Consider the following 22573-nt stretch of genomic DNA (forward strand, 5'->3'; position numbering starts at 1 on the left):
CCTTATAAATTTTATAAAAGAATAAAAGTCTCGGATTAAATGGCTACTAATAATTTTCAACTAAATTTCACTTAAAAGTGCTCCTGAATTAGCCAGCTGACCACATGCTACCCCCAGTACTTTTACATTTTCATGTCCATTTAATGTAATGTAATTTTAATAAAAATATGAAAATTGGCTCAAAAAAATTCAATGCAACTTTAAAAAGTTTTTTTTTTTTTTTGAGAAATAAACTATTAACTATTTGAAATAAGAAATAGAAATTGGTAGTGTTAAAAATAATCAATAAAATCATTAATCAGCTCTGCCATTTAATCAGTAATCAGCTAATTTGCTTATCGGCACATCCCTAATAGATATTCTATTTACTTAAGAGATCACTCCTTACTTCATTGAATGTTTTTAAGCTAAAAATATATACAATTACTTTTTTATAACTTAGAAATGATGAATATAAAACTTAATAAGTATGTGCTTTATTTATTTATTTATTTCAGGAAATAAAACAAGAAATTACACAAACAAAACCTGAAGTGGATCATTGCAGACAAGCTGGTCATAATTTAATGCAACTTTGTGGTGAACCTGATAAACCTGAAGTGCAAAAACATATTGAAGATTTAGACTCTGTTTGGGAGAATGTAACTACATTGTATGTGAAAAGAGAACAAAACCTAGCTAATGCAATGGAAAAAGCAATGTTGTTTCATGATACATTACAGGTATAACTAGTAACTATAAGTCTTTTTTACTTTAATTTTTTATTCAAGCACTTAACATAAAGTAATGATATTTTTCCTTTTCAGAACTTACTGGAATTCTTGGACACAGTAGAAGAAAGATTTACTAAATTAGGTGCTGTTGCAACTGATATCACCTCTGTAAAAGAGCAAATTAGCCAGCTCAGAGTAGGTTGCTTTCTTAAATTTTGATGTGACTGTGTTTTGCCTTTTATGGTACGATGTGTGTTGTGGAAAGTTTTATGCAAACTTTTTGTATGTTTGCTTGTATGAATGCTTCTGTATTGTGTTTTGTAACCTTAGGCTTAGAGAAAACTGTTCAATTCTATAAAAGTATGTAATTTAGAATGTTTATGTGATGAAGGAAAGTAACTCCCAATGAGAGTATTTTTCATTAAGTGTCAACACATCAGAAAAATTGTTATAATTCATGAATAACTTTTACAGAAATCATCTTTTTAGCATCTGATTTGTTTATTCATTGTTGAAATATATCATTAAACTAAACTTCCCAGTTTTGGGAAAATGCTCATAGGAACACATATGCCTAGTGATATATATATATTAGATTTGTTGGTAATGAATTTACATTAAATTTTTTAATATATGGCTCTACAAGTGCTATTAACAAAGGATTAACAAGGCAAGGTGGCAAGGCCTGAGGTCTGCTGGATTGGTTTGCTTCCCAGATAAGGAGTGCATAGGAGCTGGTTAAACCAACGGACTAGGTGTATGAACCTGGTACTCAAGGAAATTTGCGTAAAGTGTAGTATTATTTTTATTGATGTGTGGAGTAAATGTAAACACAATTGGATGCTAGGGAGAGCCTGCATCTGAGTTCTACTGGGGTCAAAGTGATTTGTGGTTCAGTTTTGGAGGCTTCAGAATCAAAAAACTAAGTTGGAATGGGGGGCATGGTTTAAGGAGCAGAATTCGAAAGGGTACTAACTATTGGGATTTTAGTACAAACAGAAATAGGGTGGCTAATAAGAGAAAGAATTTCAACAGTTGGGATTCAAATAATGGCACAGAATTAAATGAAAGTAAGAAGGGGTTACTTAAAGTTTTTTTATACCAATGCTCGTAGTATTAAGAACAAGATGGAAGAATTGAAAAGCATAATAATAGACGAGAGGTTGGATAGTATTGGAGTTACCGAGACATGGGCTTTTGAAAATGATGCTGATTTATTATCTATTGCTGGGTATAATTTGTTTAGACAAGATAGAGTAGGTAAAATAGATGGTGGGGTTTTACTTTATGTCAGAGACACTTTAACTTGCAATGAATTGGTAAATAATGATAAACCTAATGAGATTTATATGATTTGGCTGGAGTTGATGGGCAATAAGGGCAAAAAATTACATTTAGGGAACATTTATAGGCCACCCAACTTAAGCCAGGGTCAAGATGAACAGATGTTTAGTATTATTTGTGACATTTCAAGCAAGGGGTCAGTCATCGTAATGGGAGATTTTAATTTTCCAGGAATTGATTGGAATAATTTTTACCACAGTAATAGCAGAGAAGAGGAATTTTTGAAAGTAGTTGGTGACTGTTTCTTAGATCAAATTGTACCTCAGGGTACTCAACAGGACTTGAATTTGTATGTAGTTTTCTGTGACATGGAAGGTTCTGTTCAAGGGTTATGTGTAGGGAAACACATTGGAGATAGTGACCACAACAGTATTAGGTTTGGAATTAAATTTGATATGCACAAAGTAGAAAATTTTAGGTTTGTGCCCAGTTTCAGAAATACTGATTATGTAGCACTTAGGCAGAGTTTGAAAGCAGTTTTTTCTTCCGGATTGGACAGTAGCGATATCAATCTTCAGTGGGCAGAGTTTAAGAAAAATCTAGCAAAAACGGTTGGGATCATGTTCTCTTTAGGAGAAAGGGTGTCAACACAAAAATTTGGCTGATGTGGTTCTCCAGAAAAACTAAAGAGGCTCTAAATTACAAGAAAGCCGCTTTTCATAGGTTTAAAGAAACTGGTCACTATGCAGATAGGCTCCAATATTGTAAGGCAAGGTGAAAATTTAAGTATTTGGTACGGATTCAGAAAAGAGAGTTGGAGCAATGACTGGCAGATAACATAGATTGGAATCCTAAAAGGTTTTTGCGTACGCTAATTCGGGGAAAGTTCGAAATAGTCATATTAGGCCACTGGTTGATGAGCACGGAATTTTAATTCAGGACGATAGTGATATTGCTAATGTTCTTAATAACTTTTTTCGAGTGTTTTTAACGATAACTGTATCTTAACAGTTGACACCAGCAAGACACAAGCTATAGTGCAGCTTGAGGACTTTGTATTTTCCAGGGATGACGTTTTACTTCATTTGAAAAAAAATTAAGAACTTAGGCACCGGGACCAGATAATATTTATCCAAAAATTTTAGTTGAATATGCAGAGGAATTGGCAGATGTAATTGTAAATATTTTCAATGCTTCTTATAACTCAGGGACAGTGCCAGAGGATTGGAAGCTGTCTAACATTACACCGCTCTTCAAGAAAGGGTCTAAAGGGAGTGCAGGAAATTATAGACCTGTGAGTCTAACTTCAGTGGTTTGCAAAATTTTTGAAACATTGATAAAAATTAAGATAGTAAATTTTTTAGAGACTAATAATCTATTGACTAGTCTTCAGTACAGTTTCAGGAAAGGTAAATCTTGTGCAACTAATTTATTACATTTCTATGACAAAGTTACCATGGCTTTAGACAATAAGAAGCCTGTAGATGTTGTTTACATTGATTATCAAAAAGCTTTCAATGAGGTACCGCATGTTGCTCTACTTAGCAAATAAGCTGATATAGGAATAGGAGGGAAAATTTTTATTTGAGTAAAAAACTGGCTGACTGGAAGGAAATAAAGGTTGTTGTAAAGGGGAAATTATTTTAAATGGATTGAGGTTTTAAGCGAGGTTCCTCAGGGATCAGTGTTAGGGCCTGTTTTGTTCATTGTTTTTATGAACGATATTCATAAAAATATTTCTGGGAACATGAATTGTTTTGCTGATGATGTCAAAGTTATGGGGATTGTAGAAAATGAAGAACAAGCAAATCAACTGCAAGAGGATCTAGATCATATTATGGAGCGAGCTGATAAATGGGATAATGTTGAGAAATGTCAAGTGCTACATTTAGGGCATGCAAATAAGTGTACAAGTTATTATTTGTAAGGTTCAGTCATTAGTCAGGCAGAAAAAGTTACTGATCTGGGCATCTTAATAAGTCAGGATTTAAAGTTTAGTCAACAGTGCAGCATAGCTAGTAACAAAGCCAATAAGATGCTTGGGTTTATCAATAGATCTATTTGAAACAAATCTAAAGATGTTCTTCTGCCCTTATATAGAAGTTTGGTAAGACCTCATTTGGAGTATGCTGTTCAGTTTGGTCTCCTTATCTTAAGAAAGATTTTAATGTATTGGAAAGGGTTCAAAGGCGAGCTACAAGGCTAATAAGTGGACTTTCTCATTTAGACTACGATTCCAGGCTTAGAATGCTAAATTCAGGACGTACTGTCTTGAGCTGTACTGTCAGCAACACTTGAGCAAATGTACTGTCTTGAGCAAAGAAGAGACTGAGGGGACATGATTCAGTTGTTTAAATTTATTAAAATGAAAGATGTTACGGGGCTAAAGTTTAGCACTGAAAACAGGACAAGGGGTCATTGTTTTAAGCTATTTAAATCTCAGGCTAACATGGATATTAGGAAAAATTATTATTTTAGCAGGGTAGTGGAACCTAGGAACAGCTTACCGGAAGAGGTGGTAATGAGCAAGGGAGTAGATAGTTCTAAGAGGGCCGTTGATCTTCACTGGGGATTGTAAATTGGCTAGGACCAGCCTAGCTAGGCCCAGAGCCTGTTGCTTGGTCGTCACTTTTGTATTTGTGTTCATCTTTATCTCTATCTGGAACTGAAAATGATGGTTCTTTCTAAAACTGAATTGTTTATTATGAATTATGATCTTTTTGAGCAAACTATTCCATATTTTAAACCTGTTGAAGTATTATTGCTTAGTTGCTAGACTAGCTTGTGATTTAAGCAATTCAAAACACTGATCTATGATGCTGTACAATACTGAAATATTAAGAATACCACATTTTCCTGTTTTAATTAGTTTGAAAAATTTAATTATGGTTTAAAAAAAAAGTCTGTAATATCATTCATACAATGGATATTTTACAGCAGTTAACTTTTTATTTTCTTCTGTATAGTCAGAATTAAAGTCATTTTATGTTTGGTATTTTTAACGCTACCTGGCTTAAACAGAAAATCAGTATAAGGCGTAAGATGCTTCTTTAAAAATATCATCAGTTAATTTGATATAGTTTATGTAATGAATATAAATTTTCTATTATCCAACTATATTTTTCCTTTTATTTTCACTTAAGAATTGTCTTACTCGGACAAAAAAAAATATGTAAAAATTCCAATTTAAAAAAATCTTAACTGATTATCCAGAATCTTTTTACTATATTGCTTCTTGAGAGTGTGCTGTAAAAGTTAAATTTGCTTGAAAAAAAAAATTAAGATGAACTGTTGAATATTTTTATAAATGCACTCGGTATTTTACTGAAAAACCTTCTTAAAGAGTTTTTCACTAAAATACTGTAATTTAGAACAAACGGATAAGAAGAAAACTATTTTAAAGGTATTTTCTTTTGATCCATTTGGTTCAAAATCATTCTCATATACTAGTTCTTTTCAGGAATTTAAATTAGAAGTTGATCCTCATATGATAGAAATTGAGTCACTGAATCGTCAAGCCCAGGAACTTATGGAGTTCACTTCTCCTGATCAAGCTGTTGCTATCAGAGAACCATTGTCGGACATTAATAAGCGTTGGGATGATTTACTTAAAAGCATTGTGGACAGGCAGGTACGACATGACTATACAGCATTTTATGAAAATTAATGAAATGAATGTAAATCATGCTGTTTTTTTATTCATATTTTGTTTCTGTAGCAAGAAATGGAGAATACACTTTTAAAACTTGGACAGTTTCAACATGCCTTGGAAGAGCTTATGGTTTGGATATCAAAAACAGAGAAAACTTTAGATGAGTTAAAACCTGTATTTGGAGATCCACAAGTCATTGAAGTGGTTCTTGCAAAGCACAAAGTATGTTAGTCATTTATCAGTTTCTTTGTTAAACTTGATATATTTTCTCAGAAAATTATTTTAACTCTGTTGTTTTACCCTTTTTTCCAAGCATCAGTCATCAGATCACTGAAACTCCAAAAAAGTTAAATTTTTCTGTCACCTTTTCCCTAGTTAATAAACTAAAATTTTTATAGCTTAAACACCCTGTTCAGGAACTTAACAAATGGGGGATTCATAGTATTTTCTGTTAGTGTGGATTTGCATACATAGGACAGACTAGGTGTGCTCTCAAATTCTGTGTATAAGAACATGAAAATTGTGTCAAAAAAAACAGGATTTTAAACTCGCCTCCATTGCCCTACGTTGTTGGTCCTTTAATCATACTTTCAAATTTTCTTCTGCCAAACTTATTCATGATTGTTCTTGCACTTATGATTTAAATTTTTGGAAACATGCCCTCTTTCCCCAATATTTGGAAATCTTTACTTTAAAATTCTTTTGCCTGTTTTTGAGAGCCTGAAACCAGCTGTTTCCTGATTTTTTATCTCATTTTAATGCTTTTAAATGTACTGGTATACACGTTGTCTTATTTTACTCATTTTTTAGGACGAAGTTTTTTGACTGCTTTTTTTACATAAAAACTTCAATATTTTTCTTGGCATATCTTAGGACAGCAATTTTTATGTTGATTCTATTGTTCTTTTTTATATCAAATGAATTGACTTCAAGCTGGAAAAGATAAAAGTTGTGCACTAAAAATCCACTAACCCGCCTTTCTGGTAATGCACGTCCCCTACTCTGACCCGAGCAGAATCAGTCATGTTCAATTTTTTGGTCTGATACTATGGCATTTCCAGCGAAAAAAAAATTGAAATGATGGAAAATACTTCGATCTGGAGCTTTCAGCAGCAAAGATGAAACTAATAATGGCAATCTCATCTGTAATAAATTCTTGAAGAAAGAGTTCCGCCAACTACCATGATTTCGTACGTGTTATCCATGGATTATCTGTTTAAAAAGTAAAATTAATGAGGTGCAGATTATGCACTGCCGAGGATTATCTGCTTTCTCCCCCCTCCTCATCATCAATGTCACCTTGAACCTCAATTTACAGCAAGGTTCACCAATAGAGAGCTGCTGTAGCTCAGAGTCCTGCAATGAGTTTAGATTACATATAAATGAAAACTTGTATTAAAATTCTGTTGAAGAGAAGAAAAAAAAACGTTACAATGATATTTTTCTTCCCGGATTCAAACACATGCCCTTCTCATTGTTAACAAGACGCTCTATCAGACCGAGCTAATGTGTCTTCAGTTTCTGAAGCTATACATTTGAAAAAATGTGTAATAAAAAACAGGAAAATAACCCTTTTTTTTGACAAAAAAAAAAAAACATTTTTTAGATCTTTGATTTATTTTTCATCATTAGCTGCATGATATACTATAAAATGAGGGGTAAATCAGTGAATTTAATTATGGAATAAGGAAGATCTCGCTTAGCAAGAGAAAAACAGGCTAGAGAAATAATATATAAAATTACAAATGTGATGACCAGCTACAGGCTCTGGGCCCAGCCAGGCTGGTCCTAGTCAGTTTGTTAGTCTTCAATAAAGATCAATGGCCCTCTTAAAGCTAATCCACCCCCTTTCTCATTACCCATGGCCCTTACCAGTGCCTAAGGTCCTACTAAAGTAGTAATTTTTCCTTATTTCCAGGTTATCCTGAAATTTGAATAGCTTAAAGCAATAACCCCTTGTCCTCCTTTCCGCGCAAAATTTAACTCATTTACATCTTTCATTTGAGTAAAAAATGCCGCTTTATCCAATGGTGTCAAAAAGGAAACAATGCCTTCACGTTTTGTTGATGCTTTTAATGAAGCAAGTAATGCCTAAATTTCAGCTAAGCCTAAAACAATTCGAGTTAAAAACGCAAATAACTCCCACCGTTATTAAGTTAGAGCAATGAAACAAATTGTGCAGAATGCAGAAAATTCTACCCTTTCCAACGACATATAATATTAATATGTGCAAATAATTTTGCACCCCCATATTTGTGAATTTATGTGAAAATTTGACCCAAATTGGAATAAAAAAAACTTTTTATTGGATTTTTTTCGAACAGGTCTGCAAACCTTTTCCGGACTTCTAGAAACCGATGGAAAATTTCAGTGAAATCGACCGGGTAGTTCTCGAGTTTTGCGCATTCAAACACACAGATGCTTTTTGGAGGTTTCATTTTAGACTAAGTAGAGATTTTTACCACACAAAAAATTTATAAGTACAATAAAAGTAAAAATGCCTGATTTGTATCACTCCAATCACATGGCTGCTTGCCTTTTTTTTTCTTTTTTTCGTAATCGGACAATATTCCACAAAAAAGAGAAAAATATATAATAATAATACTTCCTTGTTACCTAAAGCATAGTATGAGCATGAATGTAGTACAAAGAATTATTTGGTATGTAGAAAGAATTACTATGTAAAACATTTGCTTTTTTCATAACTAAAAATTGATTTTATATCTTTCTAGGTTATTACTAATGATATTCAAGCTCATCAAACCAGTGTTGATACAATCAATCGAGCAGGGCATGAGTTTGTTGATTCTGACAGAGGCAGTGAAGATGCTAAATTTACTCACAATAAACTTCAAAGTTTGAATGTAAAATGGCAACACTTACAAAATAAAGCAACAGAGCGCTACAAAGAGCTGGAAGATGCTCTGAAAGAAGTAAGAAAACTTTTCTTTTTAATTAATTAATGCAATGAAAGTTGTAATTGAAGGAAAATTGAAAAAAAAATTATGTACTGAAAAATAAGACAAACTTGTGACTTTGAACCTTGAACCATAAATATTGGAATTTTCATTTGTTAAAGATTTTGCTTAGAGTAATTGTTTATATAAGCTTCACATTGAAATAGTTTTGCACTAATTGCAGTTATTATGCCAAGCTCCTTATTCCAAAAACTATTATTGACCATTCCTATGGTAAACCGATTCAGACAATATCCCTACTAGCAAAATTTCTTGCTTCAACCTTGACAGATCTTGATATTATATTGACGGCATCAATATTGACATGTTTCATACTGCATAAAGCTTGCATAAAGATTAAAAAGCAATATTACAATAACAACACGTATGCAACATTGCATTCATCTTAAAATATCAATATTGACATTACCTTACAATAACAACATTGCATACATGTTGACGCCGTCAAGTTGATACTGATTTCATGCTGTCGCCGTCAAGGTAATTAGTACACAATAGAACAGGTGGACCTTCATTGATACTTGCACATACGCACAGTTCTTTCTACCCAGCGTCCCTTGCATTGCTAGCACATTTTCCAGTCGGTTCATATTAGCTGCACGTGGCGTTGCATTCTTTAGGCTTCGTTAAGTTGGTTGCTTAGTTATTAGTGTGGAATAGTATTGTTTTAAGAAAATCTTATGAATGACTGATAACTGCATTTGTTTATTAATATAGTACTAAACTATCACTCTACTAGCACATCTCGGACGATGTGCGATCAATGTTAGAAATGGCCGAAAATAACTTTTTTCGTCCCTAGACTTTGAAACAAAGGACATGAAGCCCAGAATTTTGTATTATCACTTCAATCTCACGTAAGATTAATTTTATTCAATGGTTATTTATGTTATTCTTTAAGTTAAATTCATATGTTTTGTCCATGGGATATTTTCAATGCTGACATCCATTTGAAAATGTACTTTATTGTATTTACTTTTTTATTTATTACTTTGCTATCTTTACTCTTAAATGTGATATAAAAACTTCCGCAATTATTCCTAACTAGGCATTTTATGTCTTTATAATACAATTAGAAGCATGAATTTAAAAAATAAGTCAAGTATTATGCAAAACGAAGAAACTTTCATTTTTAAAATTAAATTGCGAGTACTATTAATACCTTTATATAAATTTCCGATCAGATGTCAGCTTTAAGAAAATATTTTTAGGCTAGAAAACTATCTTGAAGAATAACAGAAATAATTCAAGAATGAAATTTAATTCTCGAGTTTAAAGTGAAAATAATACAAATAAATAAATGAATAAAACACCTTGCAAACGTGCTGATTTCATACTGTCATGTCAATGTATCCTGACATTTTCCTGTCATATCAATACATATGCAATCTTACAAAAACAAGATCATCTTGCCTAGACCTTGATATCATGCTGTCATGACAACATCTTGATATTATCCTCTCATATCAATACGTATGCAAATTTATTTTCTTTTTTGGTGCAACTTCCTTATTTTTATTTATTTATTTATTTATTTATTTTATTTTCTTGCTCTAACAAACTTGTGTGACTTCACTTAGCTTTTTTTTTCTTTTCTTTAAACTTGTAAACCTGTGTACTATCCTTTTTTTCCTTATTATTATTATTTTTTTTTTTTGTGCCCTTTGGAGGCCAAGGTTGGCGCCCTTTTGTGGGACCCAGTTTGCCCCTGGCAGCATGCAGAAAGCTACAAATTGCAGCATTGCAAGCAAAGTATCTGTTCTTATATCCTAGGACCAGCCTAGCTGGACCCAGAGCCTGTTGCTTATCTATTTGTATTATCTTTTGTCTCAAGAGGCTCTATATTAGAATTTGTAATATGTAATCTTAACTAGACTCTAAATATACAATGTAAAAACGATTCAGAAACGTTCCTGGAAAATAATAGGCAGCTGATGTGCCCAACTTTTTCCAGTAATATATCTTGGAAAAATCAGGAACGTTTTCTGCTGAAAGTCAGTAACCTTTCTGAAATTAACCTTTTTAACTTTATGAAGAAGTGCTAAATCTCCCCTGTTATAGCCAGTCATCTCTCTAAAACCTTCAAGAAAAATTAAGTAACTTTAGTGTTATTGATTAGGAACCTTCCTGATTTACCAAGAAGGCTTCATAAAAATCACAGCGACCACGACCAAAGCTATGCAAGAAGGAATCAAGCATATCTCTTGCCTTCAATTCTTGCCTTCAATTCCTGCCTTGCAAAGCTGTAGCTTTCCACTGTCTTTTTCACTCTCCTTGGGAGCTAAGTCAATCTGGACAGGCCGTAAGCAACCTTAGGACAGTACACTTAATAAACACGTTCATTCAATCTTTAAACTGGTTGCTAAAAATATTTTCCACAACAATGAAAAGTCTGCACGTGTGCAACTTGTAGCGATTCAGGAAACTTTTTTTCAAAAATGCTTATTTTTACGGGGAAATAGGTGAAAACGGGTGAAATCCCGAGAAGTTCCACGGAAATAACCAGTAATGCTTCGTAATTTTTTCACAGTGTAGGACTGATCTCTACATGTATGAGTCTAGGCAGCAAAGTTATTTTGATCAAGCTTTTTGCAGAAGAGAAGCATATAGTGGATGTTTTCTAAAATAAGAGAAAGATGCCATGTTTTAAAATTTAGAGATGTGTTTCTTTTGTTTCTGGTTGAGATTCTTGTTAATTGATGCTCAGCAACTATCCTATTGGTTGATTAAATTTGTTGCTCTTGAAAGCTAGTTAATGAAATCGTGATTTGTCTTTTATGTGAGCACTGAGTATTAAGTGAAACGTTGCATTTTTTTAACCTTTGATATAGGCACAGCAATTTCATCAAGATATTCAAGACCTTCTCATGTGGCTTAATGACATTGACAGTCAGTTGCTTACATCAAAACCTGTTGGTGGTCTTCCTGAAACTGCTAAAGACCAGTTGAATAGGTTTATGGTTCGTTATAGTTTTCCTTACAAAATATTATCTTATATGATCATGCTTAGTTCAAAAAATCAATGTTTTAAAATTATTTTTGTGTGTGTTTGTTTTGCTATTGTTTCAATAAGTTCATTAAGAAAAACCTTATATTGAAAAATCCTTATTACAAGCAAAATTTTTGTAGAATTAAGGATTATTATAGCTCCACTAATCAAAACCTTCTTAGAAACCTTTTAACTTTTAAAATTTAACTTTTAAACACGTAAACAGTACAATATTTCTTCCAGAAATTACTGAAATATGCTTCAAAGATGGAATCTACTAAATGGAGACTTCTTCTATAAATTTTCATGTGGTAGAGAATAAAAATACTGCCAAAAAATGATAAACATATGAGGCAGTTAGAAGCAAAGGGAAGTAAGTGGACATTTTCAAGTTTGGAGTAAAACACATTTAAAGGTAAGGTCCTCGGTAGGCTTTCATTGAAAAGTTTTACAAAATCATGCTGTGTAACAACAGCTACCAGGGCTACTAGTACCGTCTCTTGCCCCAAGACAGAGGAGACATTCACCTACCATGTGTACTGGTTATTTCCAAATTTCCAAATGTTTAATTTTGCCACTTACATCCCTTTGCTTCTCACTGCCTCATGTGCATATTTTTTAAAAAAATGAAGTATCTTTGATATTGATAGTTTTTAAATTGTATGTTTACAAAAGCTTTAGCTCTGTGCTATACTGTTTCCTGCATAATATCAATTTCACATGTACACTCCTAATGCAGATTATTTTCTGTATTGTTTAATTTTAAAACCTGGTGCATAACATTGGAAATATTTATCCATATTACTTAATGATCTGTTTTAAGTTAAAACAAATAGGGAAAAAACATTCTGGTTTTTAAAGATAACCTGGTTGAATTGCCTATGTTCCAATTTGCCTTTTGAAAATTCATGGATTGAGCTGGTTTTTATACTTAAGAGCTGGTTTGAGGCAGTGAGAAGCAAAGGGATGTAAGTGACAAAATTAAAAATTTGGAGACAACCAGTACAAATGGAGAACTACTCCTCTGCTTTGGGGCACGAAATAGTAATAGAAGCCCTAGTAGTTGCAGCTGTACAGCATGGTTTAGAAACTTTTTTGATGAAGCCTACCTAGGATCTGAACTTCAAAGGCAATTTACTCTAAACTTTAAATAGTCCACTTAGATCCCTTTGCTTCTTCTACCTCATTTGTAAACCACATATTATTCAATGATGGTTTGTGGGTTGCAAAAAGAGAAGTTCACAAAACAATTTTCAAAAATCAATTACATAGATATGATGAAATTAACAAATTATTTTTTAAATATTTATTTGCCTGTTTATTTTCATGCGAGTCCTCTCACAAGCCCCTTGCAGTGGAGGCTAGTGGGAGAGGGGAATGCTTCTTGGAAATTAATAAAATTCTACCTGGATGTGCATTTAGTCAAATTATATTTATTTTTTTAATAAATTCATTTATCATTTTCTTCTAGGGTTGAGTTTGCAAGTGTATATATAGAAATATTATTATTAACTCAAGTTCTACTTCTTTTTTTTAAATAAAATATAGGTGAAATGGTATTATTGTCCCCCATCACTGATAGACATTTCTTAATTTTGCTACATGTTTACTGCATTATGAAAGCACATTAGATATAAATATTTATGTTACATTACATAATGGCTCTCTGTTATTTTAATTATAATCAATGACCTTCAAATATTTTTTGTGGTTTGATTTATATTAACCTTTTGTGGGTTTCCCAAGTTTAGGCTTAATTTCTGTCCCAATGCAAGAAATGTCAGGAAAATTAAAGTTGCTGATGACTGTCAAAATAATTTACAGGAAATAAATATTTCTCTCCTAGTCACTAAATCATTTTTCTATTTTCTGAAAATAATTTCATCTTTATAATTTAGTTTATGACTTTATTTAGTGTAATTTCATTTCCCCTTGCAATCTTCCTAAAGATTGTAGTAGAATGAAAATGTTTAGATTTTTTAATGTAGTAAAAATGTGAGTAACTGAAGCAAAGAAATGAAATATTTCTGCTCTTCTGTTGGGGGGGGGGGGGGGAATAACTACTTCATAAAATTGAAGTGTGCTCTTAAGTCAGTGGATATTTTTTTTTAATGCTGTTTAACTATAAAATTGTTATTGATTTTTTTCCTTTTTGTTGCTAATGATTAAGTTAATAATTTTATTCATTGCCTGAATGCGAAGTATAACATTATGAGTGAAACATGAAGCTGAAATTTTCATATTTGCGTATCATAAGCAAAATTTTAATTGTCTAGAAACTCACTTATCCAAGCAATAGGTAACTGATGTTTTTTCATGCCCAAAAAGTAATTGATAAAAGATTTGTCTGGAAAGTACCTATAAAAAAGTCGGGATGACATATCAAGGTGTTGTAGAGGCGCCGCCATGTGGCACTGCTGTTGTAGCCAATCCCCTCAACGAGCAATTTGAGTCGGAGCGCTTTACGTGTAAGCAGGAGTGTGTGGCTGCTTGTTGAAAATTACTCTTTTTCACCTGCCGTCGGCATGGAGCTCTCTCTGATTGAAGAACAGTGCATCAACATCAAGTTTCTTGCAAAAAAAAAGCCAAAAATGGCAGTGAGATTTTTTAGTGTTTGAAACAAGTTTATGGAGACAATTCTCTGAAGGAACCAACCATGAACAAGTGGTTTAAAAGGTTCTGAGAAGGCCGAGAAGATGTGAAAGGAGGCCCTCGCCCAGAACGCCCCTCAACATCGAGTTCTGATGAAAATTTTGAACAAATTCGGGCTTGTGTTCTTGAAGACTGTATATTAACAGTCAGAATGATAGCTGATGAGCTGTCAATCCTCAAAACAATTGTTCACAAAATTCTGACACAAAAATTTGAAATGAAGAAATTCGCCCACTCACATGTTATTTGTTCTGCATGAATGCTTAATCACCATGACAGACCACCGGCCTTTTTCACCTGATTTAGCCCCTTGTGACTTTTTTTCCCAAAATGTAAAATGGTGCTTCGGGGGCGGCGCTTGGGAGATGTGGAAGCTATCAATGCAGAAATGACACAACTACTGAACAGCATCACAACTGAAGACTTTCAGAACTGTTTTCAACAGTAGAAACGGTTTTGGCAGAGGTGCATTTTTCTCAGGGAGAGTACTTTGAAGGAGACCATATTTTAATACTTGAATAACTGTAAAATAAAGTTATTATTCAACTTTTATACCTATTTTCTGGACAAATCTCGTACATATCGTCAACGCCATGCTAACCAATGAATTTGAAAATTGGCACTTTTCAAAAGAGCCAAAATAAAAATTTTTGTGTGTAGTTAATTTCAATGTTTTAATTTTTATAGATAACTTTAAGTGTCTAACTATCATTTGAAATAGTTATAACCAGTAAGTAGCTCTTTTTACATACTATGGCAAACCAGGGAAAAACGTAATTCGTGATTTTTCACATCGTTAGTTTAGCATGGTGTTGACGATATATTAGGTGATCAAATGAGTGTTCATTTCAGGCAGATCCTGCTAGATTCTTAAGTTTTTAGTGTTAGTAAAATACATTCTGCTCTACATTATCTTTCTTTTTGTAGGATTTATTTAATGAATTGGACTCGAATCGATACAAAGTGGAGTCAATTTTACAGCAGGGACAAAATTATATGAAAAGATCTGGTGATAGTAGTACAAAAACATTACAGCATAATTTACGTACCCTAAAGCAAAGATGGGACAGTATTTTGAACAAATCTAATGACAGGAAGGTAATATTTTTAAAGTCAACTTAATTATTTATTATTGCGTTCTATACATGTACATGTCATATAGTGATGTATTTTTTGTATTAGATAAAGTTAGAGATTGCTCTCCGTGAAGCTACAGAATTTCATGAAGCTTTGCAGAAGTTTGTTGAGTGGTTAACTAGTGCTGAGAAATGCATTACAACTTTAGAGCCTGTCAGCCGCCATATGAAATCTGTATTGAAGCAAATTGAGGAGCATAGAGTAAGTTATAAATCTTTTGGTTTGAACCACTTTCATGCTTCATCACTTCTGTATTTAAACTTTTTAGCTTAAGACTTCAAAAATTGTCTATCATACTTCTGTCTGCATATGTACATACCTTTGCCTGAAACTGGTTGTGGAAAGGAAATTGTTTTATCTTCTTAAACGTATCTCACTTGAGATATAATTTAAAGATTTCCAATTCTAGAATACTGATTGAAAGATAAAACTTTTCAGAGAGAAAAATGTTGATGCTCTTTTCTCATAATTATTGGTCCTATAAATTTTTAGCAGATTTAAAAAAAATCTATTGTATAAGAAGAACTGAAAAATATCATTTACAGCAATTTATAAAAGTACTGTTTTTGGTTCTTTTTATTATCTTCATAGACAGTAAAGTCTATGAAGATAATAAAAAGAACCAAAAACAGTACTTTTATAAATCAAAGTCCTCAAAAATCCAAGGTAATTGGGGCTCAAGCCACCTCAGATACTGAAAACTCGGATTATACGGAAATTTCTTAGTGTTTAAAATTTTACACTATTTGAACGATGTAGGTTGTGCAAGTTTTGCTTTCTAGTACAATAAAAACAATGTATTGTCTCTACAAATAGCTTCACTCAAATTCTAACATGCATTTCCTTTTTTGATTATCTCTAAACAAATTTCGATAAGTTTTCTAATGATGTCTAAATGTATCTTTGTGTGTAAATTTGTATTTAACCGAAAAAATGCATTTTTACTGTCCCCAAATTCATTTTCATAAGTTTTGTCATGACATTTGAAGGTATATGTGGGCTAGTGTATGTACATTGTATAACAAAAAAGCGGTTAGTTATAGAAGATTAAAATTTTGTGTATACGACTCACACAGCATCAAATTGTATACTTCTGTTGTTGATTGAGATTGGACATTCCAAAAGCGCTGCTTCTTTGTTCTTTGTGGAAAAACAGAATTCATTTTAAGTCTTTTTTGGTATCAATTTAGTAGTTCCGAGGCATCTGGGACAAGAGATTAACCCATCTCTGATAATTAATGAATATTTATTGCCACTTGGATTGCAGTTATTACAGACCTCCCAACATGTTTATTAAGTCTTTTGCAACAAAAAACGCTTTACATAGCAAAAAGATACCGATTTTTTAGATTTAATTGCAAATACTCTTTTAGCTATTATACAAAGTGGATAAATAAGCTTAAGTGCATTAACTTTTTTTCTTTCTTACCTATGTCTTTAACTTCCTTACATATATGAACACAATTGTCTTCATTGCCCAGTTTGTCGTTCTTTTTTTCCTCGGTAAATGTGAGATAAGAAAAAGAAAATCTTACCAATTGAGTGAAGTTTGTTTGCAAAAACTTGGTGAAAAGGTGAAGAAAAAAACTTGAAAACACTGCATTAATGTAGTAAAATCAACGTCAATTACTTGTTGATTCAGAACACATGAACAAAGTGTTCTGCATTAATCCACAAACATCAAGCTTGTGTTCCAGAAAAAAATAAATCATGTCTATGAACTTCTTGAAAATCAAGAAACATGATATATTACATTGTTGTATATAATCCATAGTGATTTAAGTGCACTAAACCTATTTCAGTGGTATTTTTATACTTAATTAAAAGGTTTTGAAGAGGATCTTTCATATTTATGCTAGGTTTTCAGTGCTTTTAAAAAATGACTTTGTTCACAACAGCATGAAACATAATCCCCAGCTGATATTGTTATGGAAAAAAAAATTTAGAAATAGTGGGTTCCAGAAGTGTCTTTAGTGTTTGTAATAGAGAAATATATGCTTTTACTAAGTTCTGTTGCTCTTGCAAGCACTGTTTGTCTACCTTGTGTTGTGTCATATGTCTGTTCATGATTGACTTCTTTTCACCATGGATTAACTGGCAAAAGAGTTCAAGAAAGCTGAGCTCCTGTGCTTATTTTCCATTTTATACAAATTTTACATTTTAGGTGAATTCAGAATATTTATACATAAAAATGAGTTTTGAAAGGCTATAGGGCTCCTGTACTTCATTTGGTAGAAATTAACTCTGCTTTTTATAAAATGTTGGCAACGTCACTGTCACACTGTGTCATCTTGTGTCCGCTATTGATGTTTTGTATTAAATTGCAGAACTATTTTAGCATTCGATATTTATGTAAACCTTGTTCAAATTAATGTTTATGTATAATTTTATTTATATTTTTATTAATAATGCAATAAGAAAGTTCCATTTAAATTACATAATTTCCTTTAGAACTTCCAAAAAGATGTCGGCTCTCATCGTGAAGTAATGCTAAATTTAGACAAGAAAGGCAATCATCTCAAATATTTCAGCCAAAAGCAGGATGTTATCTTGATTAAAAATCTTCTAATCAGTGTTCAACACAGATGGGAGAGAATAGTTTCAAAAGCTGCTGAAAGAACTAGAGCTTTAGATCATGGATATAAAGAAGCTAAAGAAGTAATTACTTTCAATTTTACAATGAAATACTGATTTTTATTTAGTTTACTTTCATTCGTATAATTTCTGCTTAATAAATGAAATTTTCATTATTAAAACTACTTGATATCAGAAAAAAGTTTTGAATGATTTTTTACGCATTTTAGTCCAAATTTGTTATACTGTATATATTTTTTATAGTGAATCTTTCTTGTTACCTTTGAACACATTTGTTCTTTTATTATTATTTAATATTTTAATACACATTACATTTTTCAGTTCAGTGATGCTTGGACTTCTCTTTCTTCATGGTTAGATGAAGCTGAGAATATATTAAGCTCAACAATCCCAATAGGAAATGATCCCATCAAAATAAAAAAACTTTTGTCTAAGCATAAAGAATTTCAGCGATCATTAGGTGCTAAGCAAGTTACTTATGATAGTACAGTGAAAATAGGTCGTACTCTAAAGGATAAATGTCCTAAGCAGGAAGTGCAGTTGATACAAGACATGATGGATCAGCTGAAATCACGTTGGAATAAAGTTTGTTCAAGATCAGTTGATAGGTTAGTATGTATTCTATGTTTGTAAGGCTTTATTTAACATTTATTTCTTTCACACATACACTGGCACATGTATATAGATACCATTTCCATTTGCTATTAGTTCTAATGTTCTTAATAACTTTTTTTCGAGTGTTTTTAACGATAACTGTATCTCAACAGTTGACACCAACAAGACACAAGCTATAGTACAGCTTGAGGACTTTGTATTTTCCAGGGATGACGTTTTATTTCATTTGAAAAAAATTAAAGAGACTAAGGCTCCGGGGCCAGATAATATTTATCCGAAAATTTTAGTTGAATGTGCAGAGGAATTGGCAGATGTAATTGTAAATATTTTCAATGCTTCTTATAACTCGGGGACAGTGCCAGAGGATTGGAAGCTGGCTAACATTACACCGCTCTTCAAGAAAGGGTCTAAAGGGAGTGCAGGAAATTATAGACCTGTGAGTCTAACTTCAGTGGTTTGCAAAATTTTTGAAACATTGATGAAAATTAAGATAGTAAATTTTCCAGAGACTAATAATCTATTGACTAGTTTTCAGTACGGTTTCAGGAAAGGTAAATCTTGTGCAACTAATTTATTACATTTCTATGACAAAGTTACCATGGCTTTGGACAATAAGAAGCCTGTAGATGTTGTTTACATTGATTTTCAAAAAGCTTTCGATAAGGTACCGCATGTTGCTCTACTTAGCAAATTAGCTGATATAGAAATAGGAGGGAAAACCTTCATTTGGGTAAAAAATTGGCTGACCGGAAGGAAACAAAGAGTAGTTGTAAGGGGAAATTATTCTAATTGGAGTGAGGTCTTAAGCGGGGTTCCTCAAGGATCAGTGTTAGGGCCTGTTTTGTTCATTGTCTTTATGAACGATATTCACAAAAATATTTCTGGGAGCATGAATTGTTTTGCTGATGATGTCAAAGTTATGGGGACTGTAGAAAATGAAGAACAAGCAAATCAGCTGCAAGATGATCTAGATCATATTACGGAGCGGGCTGATAAATGGGGTATGGCTGTTAATGTTGGGAAATGTCAAGTGCTACATTTAGGGCATGGAAATAAGTGTACAAGTTATTATTTGCAAGGTTCAGTCATTAGTCAGGCAGACAAAGTTACTGATCTGGGGGTCCTAATAAGTCAGGATTTAAAGTTTAGCCAACAGTGCAGCATTGCTAGCAACAAAGCCAATAAGATGCTTGGGTTTATCAATAGATCTATTTCAAATAAATCTAAAGAAGTTCTGCCCTTATATAGAAGTTTGGTAAGACCCCATTTGGAGTATGCTGTTCAGTTTTGGTCTCCTTATCTTAAGAAAGACATTAATGTATTGGAAAGGGTTCAAAGGCGGGCTACAAGGCTAATAAGTGGACTTTCCCACTTAGATTATGATTCCAGGCTTAGAAGGCTAAAAATGTACAGTCTTGAGCAAAGAAGAGACCGAGGGGACAAGATTCAGCTGTTTAAATTTATTAAAACGAAAGATGTTACGGGGCTAAAGTTTAGCACTGAAAACAGGACAAGGGGTCATTGTTTTAAGCTATTTAAATCTCAGGCTAACATGGATATTAGGAAAAATTATTATTTTAGCAGGGTAGTGGAACCTTGGAACAGCTTACCGGAAGAGGTGGTAATGAGCAAAGGAGTAGACAGTTTTAAGAGGGCCATTGATCTTCACTGGGGATTGTAAATTGACTAGGACCAGTCTAGCTGGGCCCAGAGCCTGTTGCTGGTCGTCACTTTTGTATTTGTATTTATAAGTATTTTTTCTCAATTGGTAAAATTTCACCTTTGGTCTAAAGAAATTTAATCCTCTTTTACTTGACAATTATCTAAAAAAAAGAAAGAAGAAACATTTATGGTTTGGTTTAGTTTATAAGTGCTTTATTTAACATTTATTTCTTTCACACATACACTGGCACATGTATATAGATACCATTTCCATTTGCTATTAGTTCATCACTGGATGATGGCCCACTTTGGCTGTTTAGAAGTACTACAATTAGTCTGCTGCTTTAAACCTCTAATGATTTTTTTTTTTTTCAAAATTCCTTGGTTCACTTCATCATCTTTGAGAATACTCTCTTAACCACCTTTAAACCACATGGATAACAGTCCAGTGCAGTTTTGAAGGTCTATCTATTACCATTTCGTTTGGGTAAATGCAGTGGCAGCGCTAAGGTGGGGGTAGAGGGGGTAATTTCCACCCCATCGGAGACCTCTTGCTCCCATCGGGGAAAACTAATAGTTCCATCAGGGAATTCCAAAAAATTTCAATGCAAAAGATTAAATTGCTAAAAAAGTTCTCTTTTAATCATATCTTTGTTCAGTGTTGCAAATAAAATTCGTTATTTGTTACTTGCCACTTCCAAAAAAAGAAAGTTTCCGCAACAATTTCCAGGGCAATTGTCTACTAATGACATCCTCTTGTGAGCCTTGGAGTGTTGCCGCGTCCTGAAGAAATGGAGAGACAGAGAGACTGAACTCAAAGACCTGCTGGACTGGTCTGTCTATGCAACAAAAAACAGATGGGTGTAAAAAATCCATGGGCGACAGGCTAATGGGAATTTTCAAAAGAGAATTAAGGATGGGTAATCCATCGGTCGAGTAATAGAGGGGTTCGGAAGACTATTCGGCATCTGCAAGTACACAAAGAGATCTTGGATCCTTGGTGGGCCCAGATGGCATCAATTACATGAAAACAGTTTTGTCACAAGAGAGTTGCAGGAATACAGCCTTTGGAGTTTGACTCATCCGAGTACAACAGATGATTTTGGTTAGCAGTGTTCTAAAATTTGGTTTGATGAGTTTACTGTGCATAAAAGAAAGTGCAGTTTGTGTTATATTTTTCGTCGTAAGGAACCAGAAGACATTTTCTTTGAAAAGATGTTGGAGATCCAAGATAAAAATTGTTTCTTGCATCAAATAGTAAGAAGTAAAAAGTTATTTTTCATTGAAAGGAATGATTTCAATTTGTTTTTAAATTCGTGTATTATGCTTTTTTGAACAACGTGTGCGTAACAAAAAAAAAAACTTGTGATAACGTTTAATTGATATAATTTACAGTTGAATTTAAAGATGCGTCGATAAGCAAATTGGCCAATTAATGATTAATGGGCTGTTCATAATCGGCTGATTATTGATGAGGATGATCATTGATACTACAATTCCTCCATCACCATTTTTTTTCTTTCAGAATAATACATCAAAATTTCATCTAATCTCTGTGAGCAAAATTTCCTATTTATATTAACTAAATATGGAAATTAAAATATTTAGTTAACAGTTGCTTGTATTCAGCAGACACTTTTAACTTTGTAGCTACTCTTTTGTCATTAGTAACTACTTAATCCAAGACTTATTCTTTATGTAAACCATAAGGTAATCTTGAAGCACTAAGCTAAAGGTAGGGTGTAGAGAAAAGTATTGACATATGAAGCATGTTGCATCATCAAAAATGCTCGTATTTATTCAAGACAGAAAAATTAAATAACAATATTAGCATTACTTCAACCATCAATTTTTGTTTCAAAAAAGAAAAAAAAACCCTTGAAATATGTGCATGAAATTTTAAAAAAATCAAGAAATACTAAGAAGATTCACTAAGTTGTTTTTTATGTATGTTTCACTTTAACTTTGAAATTAAAGGCAAAAAAGGGAGAAACACAGTTGAAAACATATGCTGTTTAAAGGAATACAAATACAAAAGTGACAACCAGCAACAGGCTCTGGGCCCAGCTAGGCTGGTCCTAGTTAATTTACAATCCCCAGTGATGATCAAATGGCACTCTTAAAACTATCTACTCCCTTGCTTATTACCACCTCTTCCGGTAAGCTGTTCCAAGGTTCCACTACCCTGCTAAAATAATAATTTTTCCTAATATCCATGTTAGCCTGAGATTTAAATAGCTTAAAACAATGACCCCTTGTCCTGTTTTCAGTGCTAAACTTTAGCCCTGTAACATCT

At 32.9% G+C, this 22573-nt stretch overlaps 1 protein-coding gene across 1 annotated transcript in view; it reads left to right on the plus strand.

Annotated features, from left to right (window-relative positions):
• LOC129219021 (microtubule-actin cross-linking factor 1, isoforms 1/2/3/4/5-like) overlaps nt 1-22573 on the plus strand; it is a 271646-nt gene that overhangs the window by 204515 nt on the left and 44558 nt on the right. The window contains 10 exon segments of the mRNA XM_054853341.1: nt 498-722; nt 807-908; nt 5458-5628; nt 5716-5871; nt 8382-8582; nt 11459-11587; nt 15196-15366; nt 15451-15606; nt 17857-18063; nt 18322-18608. Of these exon segments, the coding sequence (XP_054709316.1) occupies nt 498-722; nt 807-908; nt 5458-5628; nt 5716-5871; nt 8382-8582; nt 11459-11587; nt 15196-15366; nt 15451-15606; nt 17857-18063; nt 18322-18608 (1805 nt within the window).

This window comes from Uloborus diversus, chromosome 3 (genome assembly GCF_026930045.1).
Source record: "Uloborus diversus isolate 005 chromosome 3, Udiv.v.3.1, whole genome shotgun sequence".
Classification (NCBI taxonomy): domain Eukaryota; kingdom Metazoa; phylum Arthropoda; class Arachnida; order Araneae; family Uloboridae; genus Uloborus; species Uloborus diversus.